Consider the following 18,313-nt stretch of genomic DNA (forward strand, 5'->3'; position numbering starts at 1 on the left):
AAGTCAAGAAACTCAATCTATGCTAAAAAAGAATTCGCTACGACGGAGGTGTAGAGCCAAATATACCCGAGGTATGTGAGTAAGGAAACGTAACTCACGCTAAGATAAATCCGCTACGGTAGAGGCGTAGAGCCAAATATGCCCAAGGCATGTGAGTTGGAAAACTTGATCTACACCAAGATGAATCCGTTATGACAAAGACATAGGGCCAAATGTAATCGAGATGTATAAATCAAGAAACCTGACCTATGCTAAGATAAATCTATTATGGTGGAGGCATAGGGCGAAATGTACCTGAGGTGCATAAGTCATGAAACCCGACCCATGCTAAAATAAATTCGCTATGCTAGAAGAGTATAACGAAATATGCCAGAGGCGTGTAAGTCAAGAAACATGACTGAGTCAAGATAAATCCGCTATAACGAAGGCGCAAGGCCAAATAAGCCTAAGACATGTGAGTCGAGAAACTTAACCCACACCAAGATAAATCTACTACGACAAAGGCGCAAAGCGAAATGTGTCCAAATCTTATGAGTTAAGGAAAATCGACATATGCATACAGGTGTCTTCTTCATGCTATAGAGGAATAGGTTGGTGATAGATCTATTAGGTGAATTAAACATCGCACTCCAGACCTATCTAGTGGAGCCCCAAAGTATGCCTTCGGAGGGGGGAGGGAGGGGGACAAATAATAGGAAACATATTAATGAACAATCACTATCCAACACTTGTCGCCACGTTAAGGCTAACATGGAAGGAAAATGTCCTAATCGCGTTCCACATGTCTGCCCCTATGAACAATAATCCGAGGGAGGCCATTTGGACCTGTCTCCACCTTGTCGCCCATATAGACAAAACGTCAAAGGGGGAAGTTGGGGTAGTTGCAGGCTGTCCCCTTCATGGACCTAGTATAAAAGTTAACCCCCAACATTATACCGAGAGATCCTCTTTTCGAGAAAAACCTATATCCAAAAAAGACCTCAAACTAACTTGAACGTCGAATGGATCGAGTTAGATAACTTCTCTCGACATCGATCTTAGTATATACGACACCTTGGGAGCTTGACCCTCTCACCTTAAAGCCATCTCAGGATCACCTCGGAGTTATTTTAGTGTCACCTCAAAATCACATTGAATACTCTTATATCTTTTAAGTTTGGATATATCGGATTGGGTCGATGACTATTTTTCCGACCAATGTACTATGCCAATCTCACAAGTTTGAAATGTCAGCTGGTAAGCAACTGAGTTGGCAGTCGATGGATAAATCCAGAGACTAATGACATATACTGAAGCACCCCAAGACACTGATGATAACAAGAACAGCATATCTGATAAAGAGAGTACATGAGCCAGCTAGTCCGGTCATAACGGACAAAGAAAGACTTTAATATAGGACCTACCAACAGGTTCTTCAATGGCGCCTAAGGCTGGTGCTTTTCCATCAGAGCGGAGTCCGGTGAAGTAAACTCTAGCAAGATAACTCAACATCAGCTAAGCTTAACCTCACCCAAGGAATGAATTTTTTGGTACTGGGCCCGTACTGATTGATCATTTTATCGGTATGATTCCAATCCATACCGACATATCAATATAGTATATAAACAAAAATATCGGAGGTGAGACAGTGACAAGTAGTTAGTATATATAAAAAAAAAAGAGCACTAAGCATTCAATTCACTGTCTTTTTAAAAGTAAAAATTCTAGGCTTAACATCTTGAAAATAAAAGAAAAAAAAGAAAACCCTCCAAAATAGGATGATTTATTATTTCGATTCATGGGTAGATCGATAATTACAGATTGATACAGATCGGTGAAATTGAATTTCAAGATCTCACCTGCCCAACTGATACCCCACCTGAGCCTTCATCCCATGGTTGCACACAGCATCTGATGACAAGAAATCAACAGTAATCAATAGCTCAGAACACAATGCAAAGCAATGAAGGATCTTCATGAGACATGACCGCAACAGCTAAAAAAAAAAGAAGAAGAAGAAGAAGAAGAAAGAGTCAACCTTTGTTTGTCTATGACCAGCTTGCATTTATTTAACATTGCAAGTCAGAAACATTTAGGTTAGGTTTACAATTTTGTTAGTATGTTTATATGGCTGACACCAATACATTTACATGATATTTCTGTTCATCTGTGGTCACTGGCATTCATGATCCACAATTGATTGCTTGTTTAACTGCACCAATCGGCACTGAGATGTGAAGTATATCATATGTTGCACTGCTGGCTTCTGCGGAAGTCCTTGTGTGGTTTTGTATTCTCAAATATTAAACAACACTTAGTCGGACTCGATCAAAAACAACAATCTAACATCAATCTGAATCGGGTGTCGGCAAGTCATCATGACGAGAAAGAAATTGTAGTATACAGGGATAGACTTCCTTAATAGCCTGCATAAGTTAACCAAAAGAACACAATGCATGAAGCCACACACTAACATAATTTTGCTGATTCCTGAAGATGAAGGGGAAAAAAGAGAGCAATTTACCATTCGGCCACCAACTAAATCATAGTGAGCATAGTGGGGACCATCAGGTTTTCCAAAGACTTTGTATATGACCATCTCCTTTGGAATGAGTTTTACAGTTTCTGTGCATTTAACATAGAGAGTTTAGTTGAAACCAGTTCAGCATGAAACTGCAGTGGCAAATTTCTCCTCTTACCATACACAGCTTCAGGAGGACAAATCAGGTCCACGTCTCCTGCCAGTGCAAGGATCGGAACATCACATTTGCACAGATGATCCTTGTAAAAGAAAGTTCCAGTTCTGTTACGTAAGCCCCCATCACGGAAAGCTGTAGTTAGCTGCAGGATCACCTTGGCAGGTACTGTGCCTGCCAATTTATTTGAGAGTGATCAAAGTTGTCCAGCAGAACTATCATGTAATTTTCCGGTGATGGTACAATGAACTCAAAAGGAATACAGAGAATGAAACAGCAAATAGATTACACATTTTGTGAGCATTTCTCAATAGAAGATGTTAAGTTGGCAGAAAATAGTATTTTAAGCTTACTACATTTGGCAGAACAACACATAGTTCCAGATATTTCTTGAGCATGGGTGATCAACAGCCACAAGGCTATCATTGATCACTGTCCAATTGTTGAAAAGAAAGACTGTCGACACATTGTGCAAAAAGGTTTTTGACGTTTATGATAGCTGGTGGGTGTTCATGCACAGATACCAAGAAACTTCAATAAAATTACATAAACTAGGGTGCTGAATGCATCAAAACTGAGTTTCGTTCTAAATTAATGAGTATGTGCAGCTAAATTGAACCTAAATCATCAAAGTATCTATCTCCTGAAAATAAAATAAAAAAACATTGGAAATGGAAGGAGACTTAAGTTGTTTATATAGGGTTAGATGGGCCTATTAATATTGATTTGGGTTTATACATCACAAGATTTCAAGCCTATTAAATTAATGGATTAATTCTCTCATTAAATAGGATTGTGATAATTAGTATCAAAGCGAACCTAGCACTATGCATGATGGAAGAGCTCATAGGAAAGAGGAAAGGGTAATCCATAATAGTAGGCATGGTTGGGTGCCCAATTTAGAAAGAATCATTGATAAATAAGGTTGAGGGAACATTCCAATGTAAAGTCATCTCTGGACTAGGACTCCATATGCTGTCGGTTAGGCATGACTCTGGACTATGAGTTGAGTCTTAGTTTCTTAGTCCTATGAAGTGAGAGGAGAACTAGATTTCTAGAATTAGATGGATCTACAATTGTTGACTTGGACTTTGGACTATGTAGTTACAGACCTAATAAGTAAAGGTTAAATTAACAAGAACAAAAGTTTGTCTAAGTTTCAGAAAATTAAAAAGGAACAGAAACCTCACAGAAAAAAGAATTAAGAAGTAATTAAGACAGTTTCTTTAGTTTTGTAATGTTGAACATTAACGAAGTCTTTCAAGTTCTGATTAAACTGTGAATAGTGGTAGCAGTAAAGGTGATTACAACATGTAGTCATAATTGAACTATTACAAGGTTCACACTGATGATCTGGCTGGTTTGCATTTGTTTGTATAGAAATTTAGGATACTTGCAAAATTTCTAACTCTTTCCAAGGATCACAAATCACAGGTAGCACAGTAACAACAAACCCATGGTATTCATATAAATTTGGAATAATTCGTTTTCCTGCTAAACCTTTTTTTTTTCAATTTTACAGCATTAAATGAAGGTGCTAAAGTTAGAGATAAAGCTGAAGATTTAAATGTAAAGCTGGAGGAAATTTAAAGCTGAAGCCAATTGTGCTTTTTACCCTGAAATATTAAGCCTTGGTTAATTGACTATCTAAAGAGAATCAAAGTAGCAAAATGGCAGTAACAAGCAGTGTAAGAAAAGAAAACAAAAGATTTAGTTTATAATAAATAACCAATAAAAATGCACGTGACACCAACATGTTTGCATGCCACAATAAACAGTAAACACCTCTAATGTGGGAAAGGCAAAGCAAGACTGCACTTACAAAAATTATTTAAGACAAGTTTTGCAAATAATTCAGGGTGCATCATATCCTGTGCTGAAATTTGATCATTAAGCCATGACAAAACGTATGGAGGACGAGATGATAAAGGATAAGCAGCTGCAAGTAATACTCCCAAAGGAACAACAGGGACATTAAGAGCTTGTGCAGGATCAGCCTGAACAACAGAAACAAATTTTAGTTTTGATCATACAGTAATATAGAACAATTATACAATTTGACAAAATTGCCTGATGCAAATTTAAATATACATATTAATAACTTACAAGTGGCAGTAACAACTTCAGCGATGATTTGGAGGTTGTGTAGTCAATCGATGATGCTAAAGTAACAACTCCAGCCAGTTTGGATTTTATTTTTTCATGGGCTAAGCAATAAGAAGAGGAAAAAGTTAGTTTGGTGAGAGAGAAATATCTTCTGCTTACTCTCATATTTTTCCAATCTACTCCAAATCAGCAATAAGTTCAGAACAAGATTTTATTCATGATAAACCTGTCATACTCAATTGCTTCACTGAATTTAAAAAAAAAACTGTGTGCCACATATGATGAGAACCTAAAAAACAAGAGGGGAAAGAAAAAAGAGATGGCACTGAAAAATTGGCACTCCATGTGGACTCCCATCATGGATAAAATGCAGCTGGTTGGATTGCCAATAGTATACTCTGGAATTAGAACTATATACATAATTATTAAGGTTTGTCGTTTTGTAGACTCTCATACCAGTTCTTGGGGGACCATTATGTACAGTCAGCATGATTTTCATGTCAGAATAGTAGCCAACAGATCCTAGTGGCATTGTCAAGGCTGTCTCAGTAAACACTTGGTACAGTAGAAGACCCAGTGCATGGACAAACTGGTACAATGCACTAGGAATTGTTGGTAAATCTTGGTACAGTAATCCATGATACTTGTCACTAAACAAGCAATATCAAATGAATCATGCCACTGCTCCACATAATGCTGCAAAATATATGCACTAAGAGAAACTAATACTTTCTCCAGTCAGGAAATATTATTCTATGCAATTTCAGAAGAACAACATGAATGATGCAAGCCCGCTATCCAGAGATTATATCCTTCACAATTACCTTACTCCACTCCTCTGATTCGTTGAGTAATCATTTTCTCATGAAAAGCAAAGACCATCCTCATCTCACTTCTCCCTCTTTATCGCCACCTGTTTACCTCTTCCTCCCTCCCTAGTATTCTCTTTTCCGCATACCAATTAAGTTACAATACCAGAAAAATGAGCAACCTTAAACAAACTTTGTCTGTGCTTCAAATTGTCTATTATCCAAGTTGACCCACACCTTTGGCTCGAGAATAAAGAGACTGAGTTACGAGAACTTATGTTTATACCTTGAAATCACTCTCGGTTGTGAATTCATGACTTCCCATATCTGGAAGCAAATCAACTCATTGCCAAGTTCACTTTTGATGAACCACTAACTCAAATGGGATTTGCATTTCTTGGCAACTATGCCAAAACACCATTTTAAATATCAGCTAAAAAAGTCCTGTGTAAACACCATAAATAACAAATAACTTGTATTGCATGATGACTGGAGATTGCATGTTTGGTCCACTATGGACATCTAGAAGACTTCATACTGAGAACTGAAAATGAATCATAACAGATAAAAGTTCTTTTATGGAGGGGTGATATTTTTTATTATATTCCTTAGAGGGTCATTTTCAGCATTTCAACTTCCAAGTCCTATTTGCTTGAAATAAGCTGAATGTGATAGTATATTAGGAGGTCAATAACAGCAAAAAGTCCATGTAGCCAACCCCAAATAATCGGGAGATTATGGCTTATTGTTGTTGTTATATCATAGTACATTAGGAAAGCATGTGCTTAACCCTCATTCAATTCTAGTCGGTTGGACTAAGACTGTGCTATACTATGTTCCATAACACATATGGTTGGCTAGGAAATTTTAAAAGTATTTGCCAACATATTATTTTGGATGAATGCTGGCTCTCCTCCCTCCTATTTCTCTCTAATTGGGAACTTCTATATGTGTTATTCTCTTGTTTATCATATAAAAAATTATTTTGGCAACCTTCAAACTTTATACTCTCTGCATTCTTATACTTCTTTTCTGTTTTATCGCAGGTTTATTTGAACTAACTCTCTGTTATAGTCAAGCTACTCCAGTTTTGTCTAAAATGTCAGAAAGTTGACTCTGTTACAGCTAAGCTACTCCAGTTTTGTCCAGACTGTTAGAAAGTCAAACTTAAAAAACTAAGACTCAGGCTAAGCAGAATTTAGACCCACCACGCAACTATAGGGCTTCTCTACTTGATGCGTCATCAGTTACAATACATTGGTTGGATCAGTTTACTGCATCTTTAACATGAGAATATTCCTTATCTCATTTCTCCCTTTGTGTAGACAATATGCAAGTTGGGAATACATTGGAGGATTGAATGTCAGTATAAGAATAACTGCAGCTAAAGGGTAGGAATTCTAAACCAGCTACCCTTTCAACTACTGCAGTAGGCCCTTCTCTCATCTAAATTATGTTTGGCCAGGAACTGGGCAAAGCCATTACAATCAAGCTGACAATGGACATAAAATTAAAATCAGGCTCTGCAATAGCAATTGCAATTATTTTTATAAAGTCAAAGAGTTGAAATTATGGCACCTAATTACCAATGTGCATCACTACAGCACCAGCAAAAAAATCCAAACATAGATGGAAAAAAATGAAGAGCATGATAAGTAAATGAGTAGAAGTACAGCAGTCCCACCATTAATATCGGTGAAAAAGGAATATACTCGTATAAGAGTGATGTGAAAACCTTACCACATTTTGACAGCATAGCATACAACAAGATTCCCCCCATGGAATGTCCAATTGCTAGCAATTTTCCATCCTTACTCTGAGTCTGAAGCCTTATGTATTCCATCTGCATAAATTAAATATAACAGGTGTAATTTCCTGATTCAATAATCTAGGCTAGTCATAATTTTACAGTTACAAAAATACTAAGTTTCAAATACCAAGAGGATATGTCACCTCACCGCAGCAGGGACATCTTCCTCCAAGTAATTATCAAAATCCCAGTCATAAGTAATAATCAGATCGAGCTGTTTCTGGAAATCTTCTATGGTCGCCGAAAGGCGCTCTTGCAAGTCAAACAGTTGTGGTGAAACCGATCGTTGACCTTCCTCAATCACATTTACTAAACGTTGGCTTAGATCTTTGATTTGCCCAGCAACAGTAGAATTTTGCCTGGTTTCTAGCAAAGCTGAGATGTTTTCGGCAATTTCATTATATCTTTCGGAGAGTCGAGTATCTTCCAGAAGTTTTGATATTTGATCGAAAAGCTTAGCTGAGATATCCCTTAACTGACCTTCATTAAGATAGCCTGAAAATCTATCTGCCAAGCGCATAAAGGTTGCAGTTAACTCAGTTACCAACTTTGGTTCATTCCAAGTAATTGTATCTGTTGTTTTATCATTTACATTGGCAATTTCAGAATCTGGCATTGGACCAGAGCTCCCAATTAATCTTTCTTTGACTAGCATTGCATCATTTGGATTGATCTTATCAACATAATCTGTACAACACATGATAGGCTTAGTGAAAGGCTCATCGATTGCCTTCAACTCATTTATACGCATGCTCAAACCAGCACCTCTCACTTCAACAATCCATGTATCAAACCCTTGGCTAGACATGTGGCGAGCAAATGAAGCCTGGAAGAAAATCGATATGCATCAGTGAAGGATATAGAGGTTTGTAGAAGGTTAATGTATTAAGTGATACAACCAAAAGGGACATGGCAAGACTGAAGCCTGGAAGTAAATTGATATGCATCAGCAGAAAACATAAGAGGTTTGTAGAAAGTTCATGTATTAAGTTAGACAACCAAAAAGAACATGACAAAAAGTTTAATTACTTTTAAGCAGATGCACACTATGCTTACAGGCCCAGAACTCAATAATTGGAGGTATCCAAGACAATCACAAAAGAAGTTATTTTAACAACCAATCAGACCTGGAAATTTAGTATTGGACTACAGAAGTCCAAGATGCAAGTACACATAACACATCAACCAACTCCAATGATACTGATAAGTGAAAACAAATATAATGTTGAATAACAAATTAATAAGTTATTCAATAAGATGCCACCAAGGGCTCCTGCAGGATTGCTCCCAGGATTTATTGCCCAATATGTAGCCATCCCTGGCCAAATTCAGTCATTGACATGGTAATAGCAATTGTATCCTGTAAATAATAATAATTTTCTTTTTTTAATTCAGCCATTTTGATTCTTGAATTTGATGAATTAATTATTACTTAATAACTGGTTTAGATATGAATGTAATACACATAAATAAGTTAAAGCAGGCTGCCACACAACTAAGTCTTTTGTATGCAGTGCTGCAAGGTTCTGAGCCTTACAAGTAAAAACAGTATTTTTAAAAGCGTTAGGCGCCAAAAGATGTCAAGGTCTCAAAACGCCCAAGGAGTTAGACGCTCGCATAGACGCTCGCTCGAGCAAAGCGAGGAGCTCCCGAATATTAAAATGTAAAAAATATATATTATGAATGATAAATATGATCACAAAAATAAAAATGTCACCTAAGATTAGAATCATATATAGTACCAAATTACATCTCTTGTAATTACAGCTACCTAGCAGCTCTTGTAAGATTACTTGTACATAATGTGTGTATCTTGCAGAAGAGGCAATGGACACAGACCATAGAAACATTATCATGATAGCTCTTTTATATAGGTAAATAAGCATGGAAACTATATTGGATCAGGTTGTCTTTTTATGCCAGTCAAGTAAGCTGCATGGCTGTTCAAATGTCCCTTTTCTTTAAACCATTTAAGTGACTAAGGTTAAAATTTCTATAGTTCTAAAAAGAAAAATAAAAGATAGCATGGTAACTCCTTTTATTTTCTTCTTTTCTTCACTTTTGGAATAAAACCTTGACATTTTGATATAACTCCATGTATCACTACACTTCTAGTGCTTAACTCGTGTGAGTCAAGGATTGTTGTACCACCTGAAACGATATGATATGGGCAGTACATACACGTGAACCAGTATGCGGATCACCATTGTTTCAGGCGGCCTAGTTAAAATATTATAAAAATCAGAAAAGTGATGGGGCCCATCCAACTCGGTGTTAAAAAAAAGAAAAAAAAAAACAAATTAGGGCTTGCAAACATGAGTCGCTTCTCACATACAACACAGATGTTGCCGCCGTTGCTGCTGCCATTGGCACCATCTTTTCTGCCATTGCCTCATCGCTGCCCCTGCCACTGTTCCTTCTTATTCTCAAGTACGCTCCCACCTCCTCTTCCTCTTCTTCCTTCTTCCTTCTCCACTGCTTCTTCTTCCTCCTCCACTGCTTCCACTTCTTCCTTCCTCCTTCCTCCTCTATTCCTCCACCACTCCTTCCTCTTCTCCCTCTTTTTCTTCCTCTATGAAACACTGATACAAACTGGTATATACCACTCTGACAGATCGCTAAAATGGGTCCAATACCCAAAACAGCAATCTTTGGAGTGAGTAATGAAAAGGTACATTCTGCTTAACAGTACATAAGGCTATTAACTATAAAATGAGAACGAGAGGAGATAGAGAAGTAATCGACGAAAGGCAATGGAGCAAGGTGGAAATTGGCAGCGAACAAAGTTGTAGATGGAGGCAAGTGAAGCGGACAAAGCTACAACGGCGGATGAAGCAGTAGGGTTTTGCTGGTTGCTTTCACTACGTCAAGTGGGGAGGGGGGAGTAAGTGGTATTAGTTGGTTTGTTTGACCCAACTTAGTCACCCAGGCTTGAACCTATGCTGAGCCATGACCAATTTGGCTTCGACGCACACCCAAGTTGCCCAACACTTGGGCGCAGAGCATGCCTGAGCCCAAGTAGTGCTTCACTAAAACGCCTTGCCTTGAGGTGTTATGAGGCACTCGAGTCTCTCCTTGCCTCACCTCAACTGAGTGTCTTTTGAAAACACTGAGTGAAAGACTTCTTCAGGTGCCAAAAATGTAACTGCAGAGTGATCATCCAAAGAGAGCCAAAAGTGACATCATCGGTGGCTCCCAGAATACATACCTATCCTTTTTCTTTTGTCATTATTTCCTCCTTTCCTCATCCTTCGTAGTTCTCCTTTTATGTTCTACCAGCACAGCACGTCAGTTCCATGCTACTACGCTCACCAGACATGTGCCAGCAGCAAAACATAATAAGAGTACTGAGACAGGCATTTCTTTGTTGACACAACAATCTATATATTGCAACTTTGGTCTCTGCATCCATTTCCTCACATAGGCAAATTAGGCCTCTATAGTGACACCCCAGTTCAATCTCACATCAGAAGTGAGTTAATCTATAAGGCTAGATGGGTATACTACTCTAAACTTGAGTTAAACATTTCAGGGCATGTGATATTTGATCTATCAAGTTAATAGGTCATATCCCAACAGACAGGTTTGGATAAATGACAAATGATGGCCTAGTATTGGGCATGGTTAGGGAGCCCAAATAGAAAAGGATTATCAATCATGGATGGGGTGGATGTGTATCATGGCATGAAGTCATCAAATGTAGAGAGGATTTGAGTTGGGTTTATAGGGCTAGTTGGAAATAATACTATTAACATGGGCTTAAGCATTTTGGATCACATGAATCTAGGCCAATTAAGTCAATCAGTCAACCACTCTAGGGTTAAAGTAGGTCATGACACACACACACTATAGAGTTAAAGCAGGTCATGACACAGACACACACACTAATATCAAACAATCCATAACACAAAGAATTTAAGTTGATAGAGCTAACAAATAAAACTTATGCACGACATATACTTTCAATCTTAAATAAAGCATTGATTTTCAAAATTGTCATGAGCAAAAGTATCAATCTCAATCGAACATCGACTTCAAAACCAATCAGCTAAGGGTTTTTCTTTTATTTTATCAACTAGGGCATAATTGTGCCATGAATAATAATTGTTCAGGAGACTGTTGAGATGGGTGATAGGGTGACTGCAAAAGATTAAAAAATAAATGTAATTACTAGCTATGATTGAGAATAAACCAAGAAAAAATCTTCTAAGATGGTATGAATGTGTTATAAGAATACTTATAGATATTATAGTTGGATGAGGTGAGACAATTACTATTAGTAGACAGAGAGATAGACGGAGACCTAAAACAATTTACTAGAATCAATAAATAAAGATTTTGATGCTCCTGAATTTATTGATTATATAAAACAAGCTCAATAACATGAAAGAATACAATCCATGTAGTCGAATCCAAATGGTTGGCATGTTGTTATTGTTGTTGTCAGGACCATGATTTTATCATGAAATCAGTAAGCCGGATAATTTATAGTTGTTTATTAATTTTTTAAGTTCGCTCCATCCAAGAAAATGACACCTTAATGTAACGTACAGTTACACAAATTCAAATCTTCCATCCAGAAAATAGCAAAGAATTTCCAAGTTATGGCACTGCAAGCCTACAACCCACACCCCATAGGCATCTTATGTCACGTTAACACCTCTTCCGGGATGACCAGACAAGGTCAAGACACAGCAAGAGAAACAGGAAATGCCACAGTTCCCAAAAATCTCTGACGCGTATCGTTTCCTTTACCCGTGATGTCAAATAATCGCATGTCCAACTAAAATCCGCTAAAGAAGGCAACTAAATGACACCATCAAGAAGAATAACAACCAAGACATCAAGCATTAACTAAAAAGAGATCCTGTTTGCTCAAATTACTCACCCCTGGGGAGAGATCAAACCCAATTGCGTTCGTTCCGACCCCAGACAACAGCATCAACGGATGATTCCTCTTCGGTGCCTGCAGATCCCCACCCGATCTAAAGTTCAACAAAGTGCCGAAAACAAATCAAAATTCCAATTCGATAAACGGATCGCTAAGAGTCGGGACCTCAGGAGGCGGCCGGTATCGCCAGAGAGCGAGCCTCCACTCGGTGCCAGGAACCGGCGCGTAGTGGAGCTCATCAGCGGTGCAAATCTCCGGCTTCTCTCCGTTCTTCACGGAAGGAGGGGCAGCGATGGAGACGGAGAGAGGCCTCTGTGACGGGCCAGCGCGGGCAGCCACGGGGCGGAGAAAGGCCGCCGGCTGCCATTCCCTCCGTCCCCCGCCGCCGCCGAACGGAGGGGTGGAGTTGTGGGAAGAGAAGGCCGCGGCCGCCGCGGCGAGGGCGGTGCGGACGTCGCCGTGGTGGAGGACAAACATCGCAAACTGGTGAGAGCGATCCGAGGAGCTCTCTGCTTTTACTCCCGTATAATAGCTTTTCTTTCCCTTCTCATTAATATCAATTTTTTTACACGTCATCCATATATTCTACCTGTCCCGTGATTCGAAGACACGCTGATTCTCCATCGGGCCCCACTTTGTGCGTCAATTAAAAGTCGGATAAATTTCAGGGAAACGTTGGATCGGTATGAAATGAGACGGTTCTTTTTCTTTCGTTTGCTGCACGATTGGGGAAGGTAGCGAGAGGAACGAACAAATGCAGACCACGCTGTGTGCGAGACGCGAAGACAAGGATGGGTGTGAGAATACATTGAAGAAGCGTGGAGGAGTTGGGAACTCAGCTATGGGTTATTGTCAGTAAGACTAAACCATTTATTATAGTCTTCTTTTTCTTCCGAATTTATACCAAACATTAACTTTTGATGTGACATATTTTAGATATATGTCACAACAGCATCCACGATAGCATGGCCAACCAGGCCCCATCACCTAACCTCCTTTCCATGCTCGGGCTAGGTCATCAAGTATGACCCCACCCAAGGAACCTAGGTCAGCACCATCAAGATCAGAGCCAACCCCGAGAAATCGGGATGGCACCGTTAAGTACAAAAGCTGACCCTAGAAACTCGGGATGGTGCTGTCAAGTACAAAAGCTGACCCCGAAAACTCGGGACAGCATCATCAAGTACAAAGCCCACCCGGGAACTCGGGACGATGCCGCCAAGTACAAAACCGCCTCGATGTAGACATCGACCGCATAGAAGGTATGAGCTAGCGGCCTGCAGGGGTTAGTAGTTATTAAACAAACCCTGTACGATCAACCCTCATATGCAGGTATAAAAGCCAACTACCTGGCTATGCCAAGAGAGGTTTTTTTCCCGAACAACTTGGGAGAGGACTTTGAGTGAGAACTCCACTAACTTGACCTTCGGAGCGATCGGGTCAGGAAACATCCCCCCGACTTCGACCAGTGTGTAGGGTCCGACGACAAGGAAGCAAACGATGACCTGCTCCGCTCGACCCGACCCAACGACCAGCCCAAAGTCTTCGTGGGCGCCTCCTTGGACATTTGGAGCTGAACCAAACCGTGCTGACTCCCTAGCCACGGTGTAAAGTTCACTAACATTTTGGCGCTAGAAGGAGGGCTCGATGTCGTAAGGACGCCCCCAACAGAGTCACCTTGGAGAACGTTCCAAAGAAAAGCCACCCCCGCCTCACTCCACCTTCGGGCTAGGGGAACAATTTCCACCCCCTCCGAGCCTGGAAGGGAATGCCACTACTGCAACTCCGAGCCGCTACTAGCAACTGTTCAACAATCCCGAGCTGACGCCTCCCGGAACCGCCATGGGACGACCTCCTATCTCGCCCAAGGCCTTCCACAACCTCACGCACCAAGTCTAAACCTTAGCAGGGATGATGTAGGCCATCATTCACCTCATTCCCTAGTTCATGCAGCAACCGGTGCCGTTCCAATCACTGCTTCAGTCGCGGGACCCACTGACCCTCGCTCCCGAACCACAAGCACCATCCCCGACCGCTCAGCAACCCCAAGTAGAAGGCGCCAATCTACTGCACGAGGGGGGTTCGGAAAACCCGAGGCCGACCCCGGAACACAGATACCCGAGCACCCGACAAACCGATCAACAAAACAAAAATACACCCCGAGAAGATCCTTAATCCTCGGGGAGACCTACACTATTATCGAAGGGGACCTCATTCGGCATCTCTACATTATCATCTGTAGGGAGGATGGCGAAAGGATCTTCCTCAACCTTCAAGTCAAGAAATTGAGCTCGAAACCAAGCTAGGGTAACACGTTACCCATACTCATAGCTGACCTATCCTAACCGCTACAGCCCGAGCAGAAAGCCGTGCGATTCTTTATATTATTCTATTAGTTTCTTGTGCTTCTCTGGAGTTGCTCGGGTCTCCTCAGCGAGAGCCCCCCTGACCTTCGTCGCCTATGCTCGAGCCTTGGGGCCCCAAGGTTCGTGCTAGGTCCAATAGCTCGCCCTCCATAGAGCAAACCCGCCTGCGCGACTTCTTCAACAAGCGTTGACTCTCCGAAAGATGTTACTCAAGCTTGCCCTTGACTTCGCTGTGCTGTTGTTCAACATCCTCAAGCTGCGACCTTAGACACCCGACCTCCTTCCCCAACTCGAGAGCACGTTGCTCAGCCGCAACAATAGCCTCCGGTGCAATCCCTTTCTTCAGCTCCTCAATCAGACCACGGAGCTCAGCAATCTTGTCACCCATACTGCTAATCACCTGACTTGCGTCCTGCACCCGGTCAAGCAACGTGGTGTGATAATGTTGGCTCTGTGTTAGTGAACAAATGTGTCATGGCTGGTGAGTCAACACGGCCTAGTCCACAGATCGATGTCGAGAATCTTCTACCGGCTAAGCTGGATGCCGAGGTCGATCAGGCCCTCACGATGGGATGTTGATCAGCGTTCTTTGGTGTGTCGATCCGAGCACCGTGTATGCCGAGCTGCGTCTCTCCTTCTCCGGGATGGTTGACAACTCGTCTTTATGAGGTGGTCGTACCCTCGGGAAGGAGTGCGAGTTAGCATTGGTCAGGATCCGGACCGATTGGCTGCTCTCGTTCGTGCACTAGATGGCGATTCTCAGGTGGTTGGCAACTCGCCTTTGTGAGGTGATTTTTGCCTGCAAAAATGGCAAAAACAACCCTCGTCGAGATCACTCGACGAGACCCCTTCGACAAGCAAGTCAGTGGAGTGATTAATTGATTTTTGCCACCCTTTTTTTCCCTTTAACCAGATGCTAGCCAAAGGTATTTATATTACCGTACGTGGGTCGATCGTACATGGGTTGACATGACGGACGTGCCGAGCAATACCTTAATATGGATTCTAACTTGGCGTGTCTTGGGACTCCTGAGGCATAACGTGTCGAGCAATGCCTTAATACGGATTTTGACTTGACATATCTTGGGAGCCAAAATATGCCATATCACTCTGCATCGCAAAAACGAAAGATAATGATCAACAGGAGGAGTCGGGGCAAGCCTTCCCGATCTATAGCCTCGATAACAAAGCAATACACCTAGCCTTCCCGATCTATAGCCTCGATAACAAAGCAATACACCTACCTATACCAAGGACTTGGCGGACTTATCAATCAGCACCTCGGAAGGCAAGCTATACACATGCTTTGCGATTGCAGGGATAAGGGCACCTCAGAGATAAGCACCATAGGAAGCATCGTCCGCCCAAATCCGATCGTCGAGCGTCAGCCCCGACCAGCGCGGCTCAAGGGGAGTAGTTCCCTCCCCGTCAGGCAAGTCCCCCATGAAGAGCGATTGGAAGGGCTCGACGTTGGCCCGTGCCCGAGTACCACAGAGATCTCGAGTCCACGCAGATCTCGTCGATTCCCCTCGAGGATCGGCATGGGCTTTGCCCCGAGCGCTCCCTCCGGCCGCTCTGCTCGAAGAAGCCTCGCGAAGACGCTTCCCGGCCTCGCCAGACGCCTCCTGCGTTGCGGTCGGCGCAGGTCTCTTGCGGGTCAAGACCTTAGACTTCTTGCATGGCTGTTCGGGCCCCAACCCCGAAGGTCACTCCTGACCCCCCGAGGCCGGCAGGTCCAGCTCTGAAGCCCGAGGGGCTGAGGAAGCACGAGGCATCCCTCTCAACTCCTTCAAATTCACCATTCCTGCCCAAGAAAGATCCGGGTCATTCAACAAAAGACAAAGTTATGAGTAAAATAGGAAGACGGGCCCGGACCGTACCTCGAGGAGTCGGACTAAGCTCCGCTTCGACCAGTCACTCCTTGATTATGTCCCTAATTGCCCGGGAAGAAGAAAGGACCTCCTTCAAGCGACCGAGCTGCTCATGCTCATCATTAGACAAGCCTGGAAGAGAATTATCGATCGATCGAGATGACCATCGAAGGTCGAAGTCCCAGCCTCGACTATAGCTGATAAAAAAAATCAACTCTTCCACCCCTTATTGTTGGAAGGAGCCCCACTCACCCGAAAACCTCCTCCGGATGACAGCCAGTAGTCGCCTACCCCTTTGGAAAGGCGGAAGCACGAGAAGAAGAGTGAGCGGGTCGGGATAACCCCCGCCCCTCGACACTCCCCTAGGAAAGCTACCAGATGGTGTCACGAGTTCAGTGCCATCTACAATGGCGAGATCCACCATCGAGCAAGGCAGGCCTCGATCATAGGATGTAGGGGGAATCAAAGTCCCACCTCTAACGCATCCAGCGTCAAGCCGAACCCATTCGGGAACGGATCATAAGCACGCTGCCCTGGCTGAGGAGCATAAAGCTCATAGTCGCTCAGGATGCTATAGCATAAAGCTCAACCCTCTCGTTCAATGGGGAAATGTTAGAATATGTGGCCCTTTGTAATACGGAACGATTCCTCGGAGATATTCTTGATGGGAGGAAATCTTTTGAGATCTCATCTCATCGTAGACCCTCTGCTCTCGCGATGTCTAGGGGTTGAGGGTGTGTTAGTGTGTTAGAGCGTCATAACGTTGAGGAATTCAGTTATTCTCCTCGACTCTCTCCCCAAAACCTTCTCCCCAAATCCATCAATCTGTGTGATCCTGTGAAAGGATAGGAAGAGAGGAGAAAGGGTCTACTCTTCGCACTCCCTGCAGATTCCGCAGCGCGATCGGATTAAAGACGGAGCCTGCAGCAATCTTGGATCACGGTGCTGAGCAGATCAAACAAGATCTCTGAACGGATGGCATCAAAAGGTACGCATCGTATAATTAGATCTATGTATTGAATTTCAATCCTGGTATATAGGTTAATTCCGCATAATTGATTTAGCATAATTACAGATTTTTATGCTTACAATTGGTATCAGAGCCCGGTTTTTGAAATCATGCATTAGATCTGTAAATTAATTTACGATGCATAATTACCTTTCTCTTCCAAGAACTGCTAAGCAGTAATGGTCACCGTCGACCTCGCTGCAAATCTGCGGTTACGCCGAGTAGCGTACGCATTATAGAACTCGTCCTATATGCGGACATTACAGAACTCGTCCCATATGCGGACATCACAGAACTCCGTCCGTGCGACGGCATCACAGAACTCCGTCCGTGCGACGGCATCACAGAACTCCGTCCGTGCGACGGCATCACAGAACTTCGTCCGTGCGACGGCATCACAGAACCCGTCCGTCCGTGCAACGACATCACAGAACCCCGGTCGCACACGGCCAGAATCCGTCCATGCGACGGTCGGCCGCACGCAGGCAGACAGCCCAGGAGGCGGCCATGCGTGAGTAGGCCGTGCACAGGCGGCGGCCGCGTGCTGGCAGCAGCCAACCGCAGGCAGGAACCGCCGCAGCGGCAGTGGCCGCGCATGAGCAGTATGCCCCGCGGCGGCAGCGCCGTGGCGGCAGTGGCCGTGCGCAGGCTAGATCTATCGCTGGCAGCCGCGCACAGGCGGTAGCCCGCAGCCGCGTACAGGCGGCAGCCGCGCACAGGCGGCAACCCGCAGCCGCGTACAGGCGGCCAGGCCGCAGGCAGCAGCGGCAGCGCCG

General features: G+C 42.9%; 1 protein-coding gene and 1 long non-coding RNA gene across 2 annotated transcripts; both read right to left on the bottom strand.

Moving 5' to 3' along the window:
- Positions 1 to 2,018: 2,018 nt before the first annotated feature.
- On the bottom strand, positions 2,019 to 13,037 carry LOC135593563 (uncharacterized). Its single transcript, XM_065083699.1, has 9 exons — positions 12,457 to 13,037; positions 12,289 to 12,366; positions 7,549 to 8,226; positions 7,331 to 7,433; positions 4,782 to 4,882; positions 4,498 to 4,672; positions 2,679 to 2,849; positions 2,504 to 2,604; positions 2,019 to 2,405 (listed from the first exon to the last, which is right to left on the bottom strand). The coding sequence occupies exons 1-9, from the start codon at positions 12,865 to 12,867 to the stop codon at positions 2,328 to 2,330; spliced, it is 1,896 nt and encodes a 631-aa protein (XP_064939771.1). The 5' UTR covers positions 12,868 to 13,037; the 3' UTR covers positions 2,019 to 2,327.
- A 2,754-nt stretch (positions 13,038 to 15,791) lies between these two features.
- LOC135594348 (uncharacterized) lies at positions 15,792 to 17,131 on the bottom strand. Its single transcript, XR_010480068.1, has 2 exons — positions 16,538 to 17,131; positions 15,792 to 16,461 (listed from the first exon to the last, which is right to left on the bottom strand). It is a non-coding gene; the product is annotated as an uncharacterized LOC135594348 (long non-coding RNA).
- Positions 17,132 to 18,313: the final 1,182 nt, after the last annotated feature.

Source organism: Musa acuminata, chromosome BXJ1-9 (assembly GCF_036884655.1).
Source record: "Musa acuminata AAA Group cultivar baxijiao chromosome BXJ1-9, Cavendish_Baxijiao_AAA, whole genome shotgun sequence".
Lineage (NCBI taxonomy): Eukaryota > Viridiplantae > Streptophyta > Magnoliopsida > Zingiberales > Musaceae > Musa > Musa acuminata.

What these genes read in the sequence shown, in the direction of transcription:
- LOC135593563 (XM_065083699.1), bottom strand. Translation starts at nt 12,867, where the DNA reads ATGACGTGTAAAAAAATTGATATTAATGAGAAGGGAAAGAAAAGCTAT. An exon ending in GGTTTGATCTCTCCCCAGGG is followed by an intron (nt 8,227 to 12,288) that starts GTGAGTAATTTG and finishes ATTTTCTTCCAG; the next exon opens with GCTTCATTTGCTCGCCACAT. An exon ending in ATTTAGTTGGTGGCCGAATG is followed by an intron (nt 2,406 to 2,503) that starts GTAAATTGCTCT and finishes TAACTTATGCAG; the next exon opens with GCTATTAAGGAAGTCTATCC.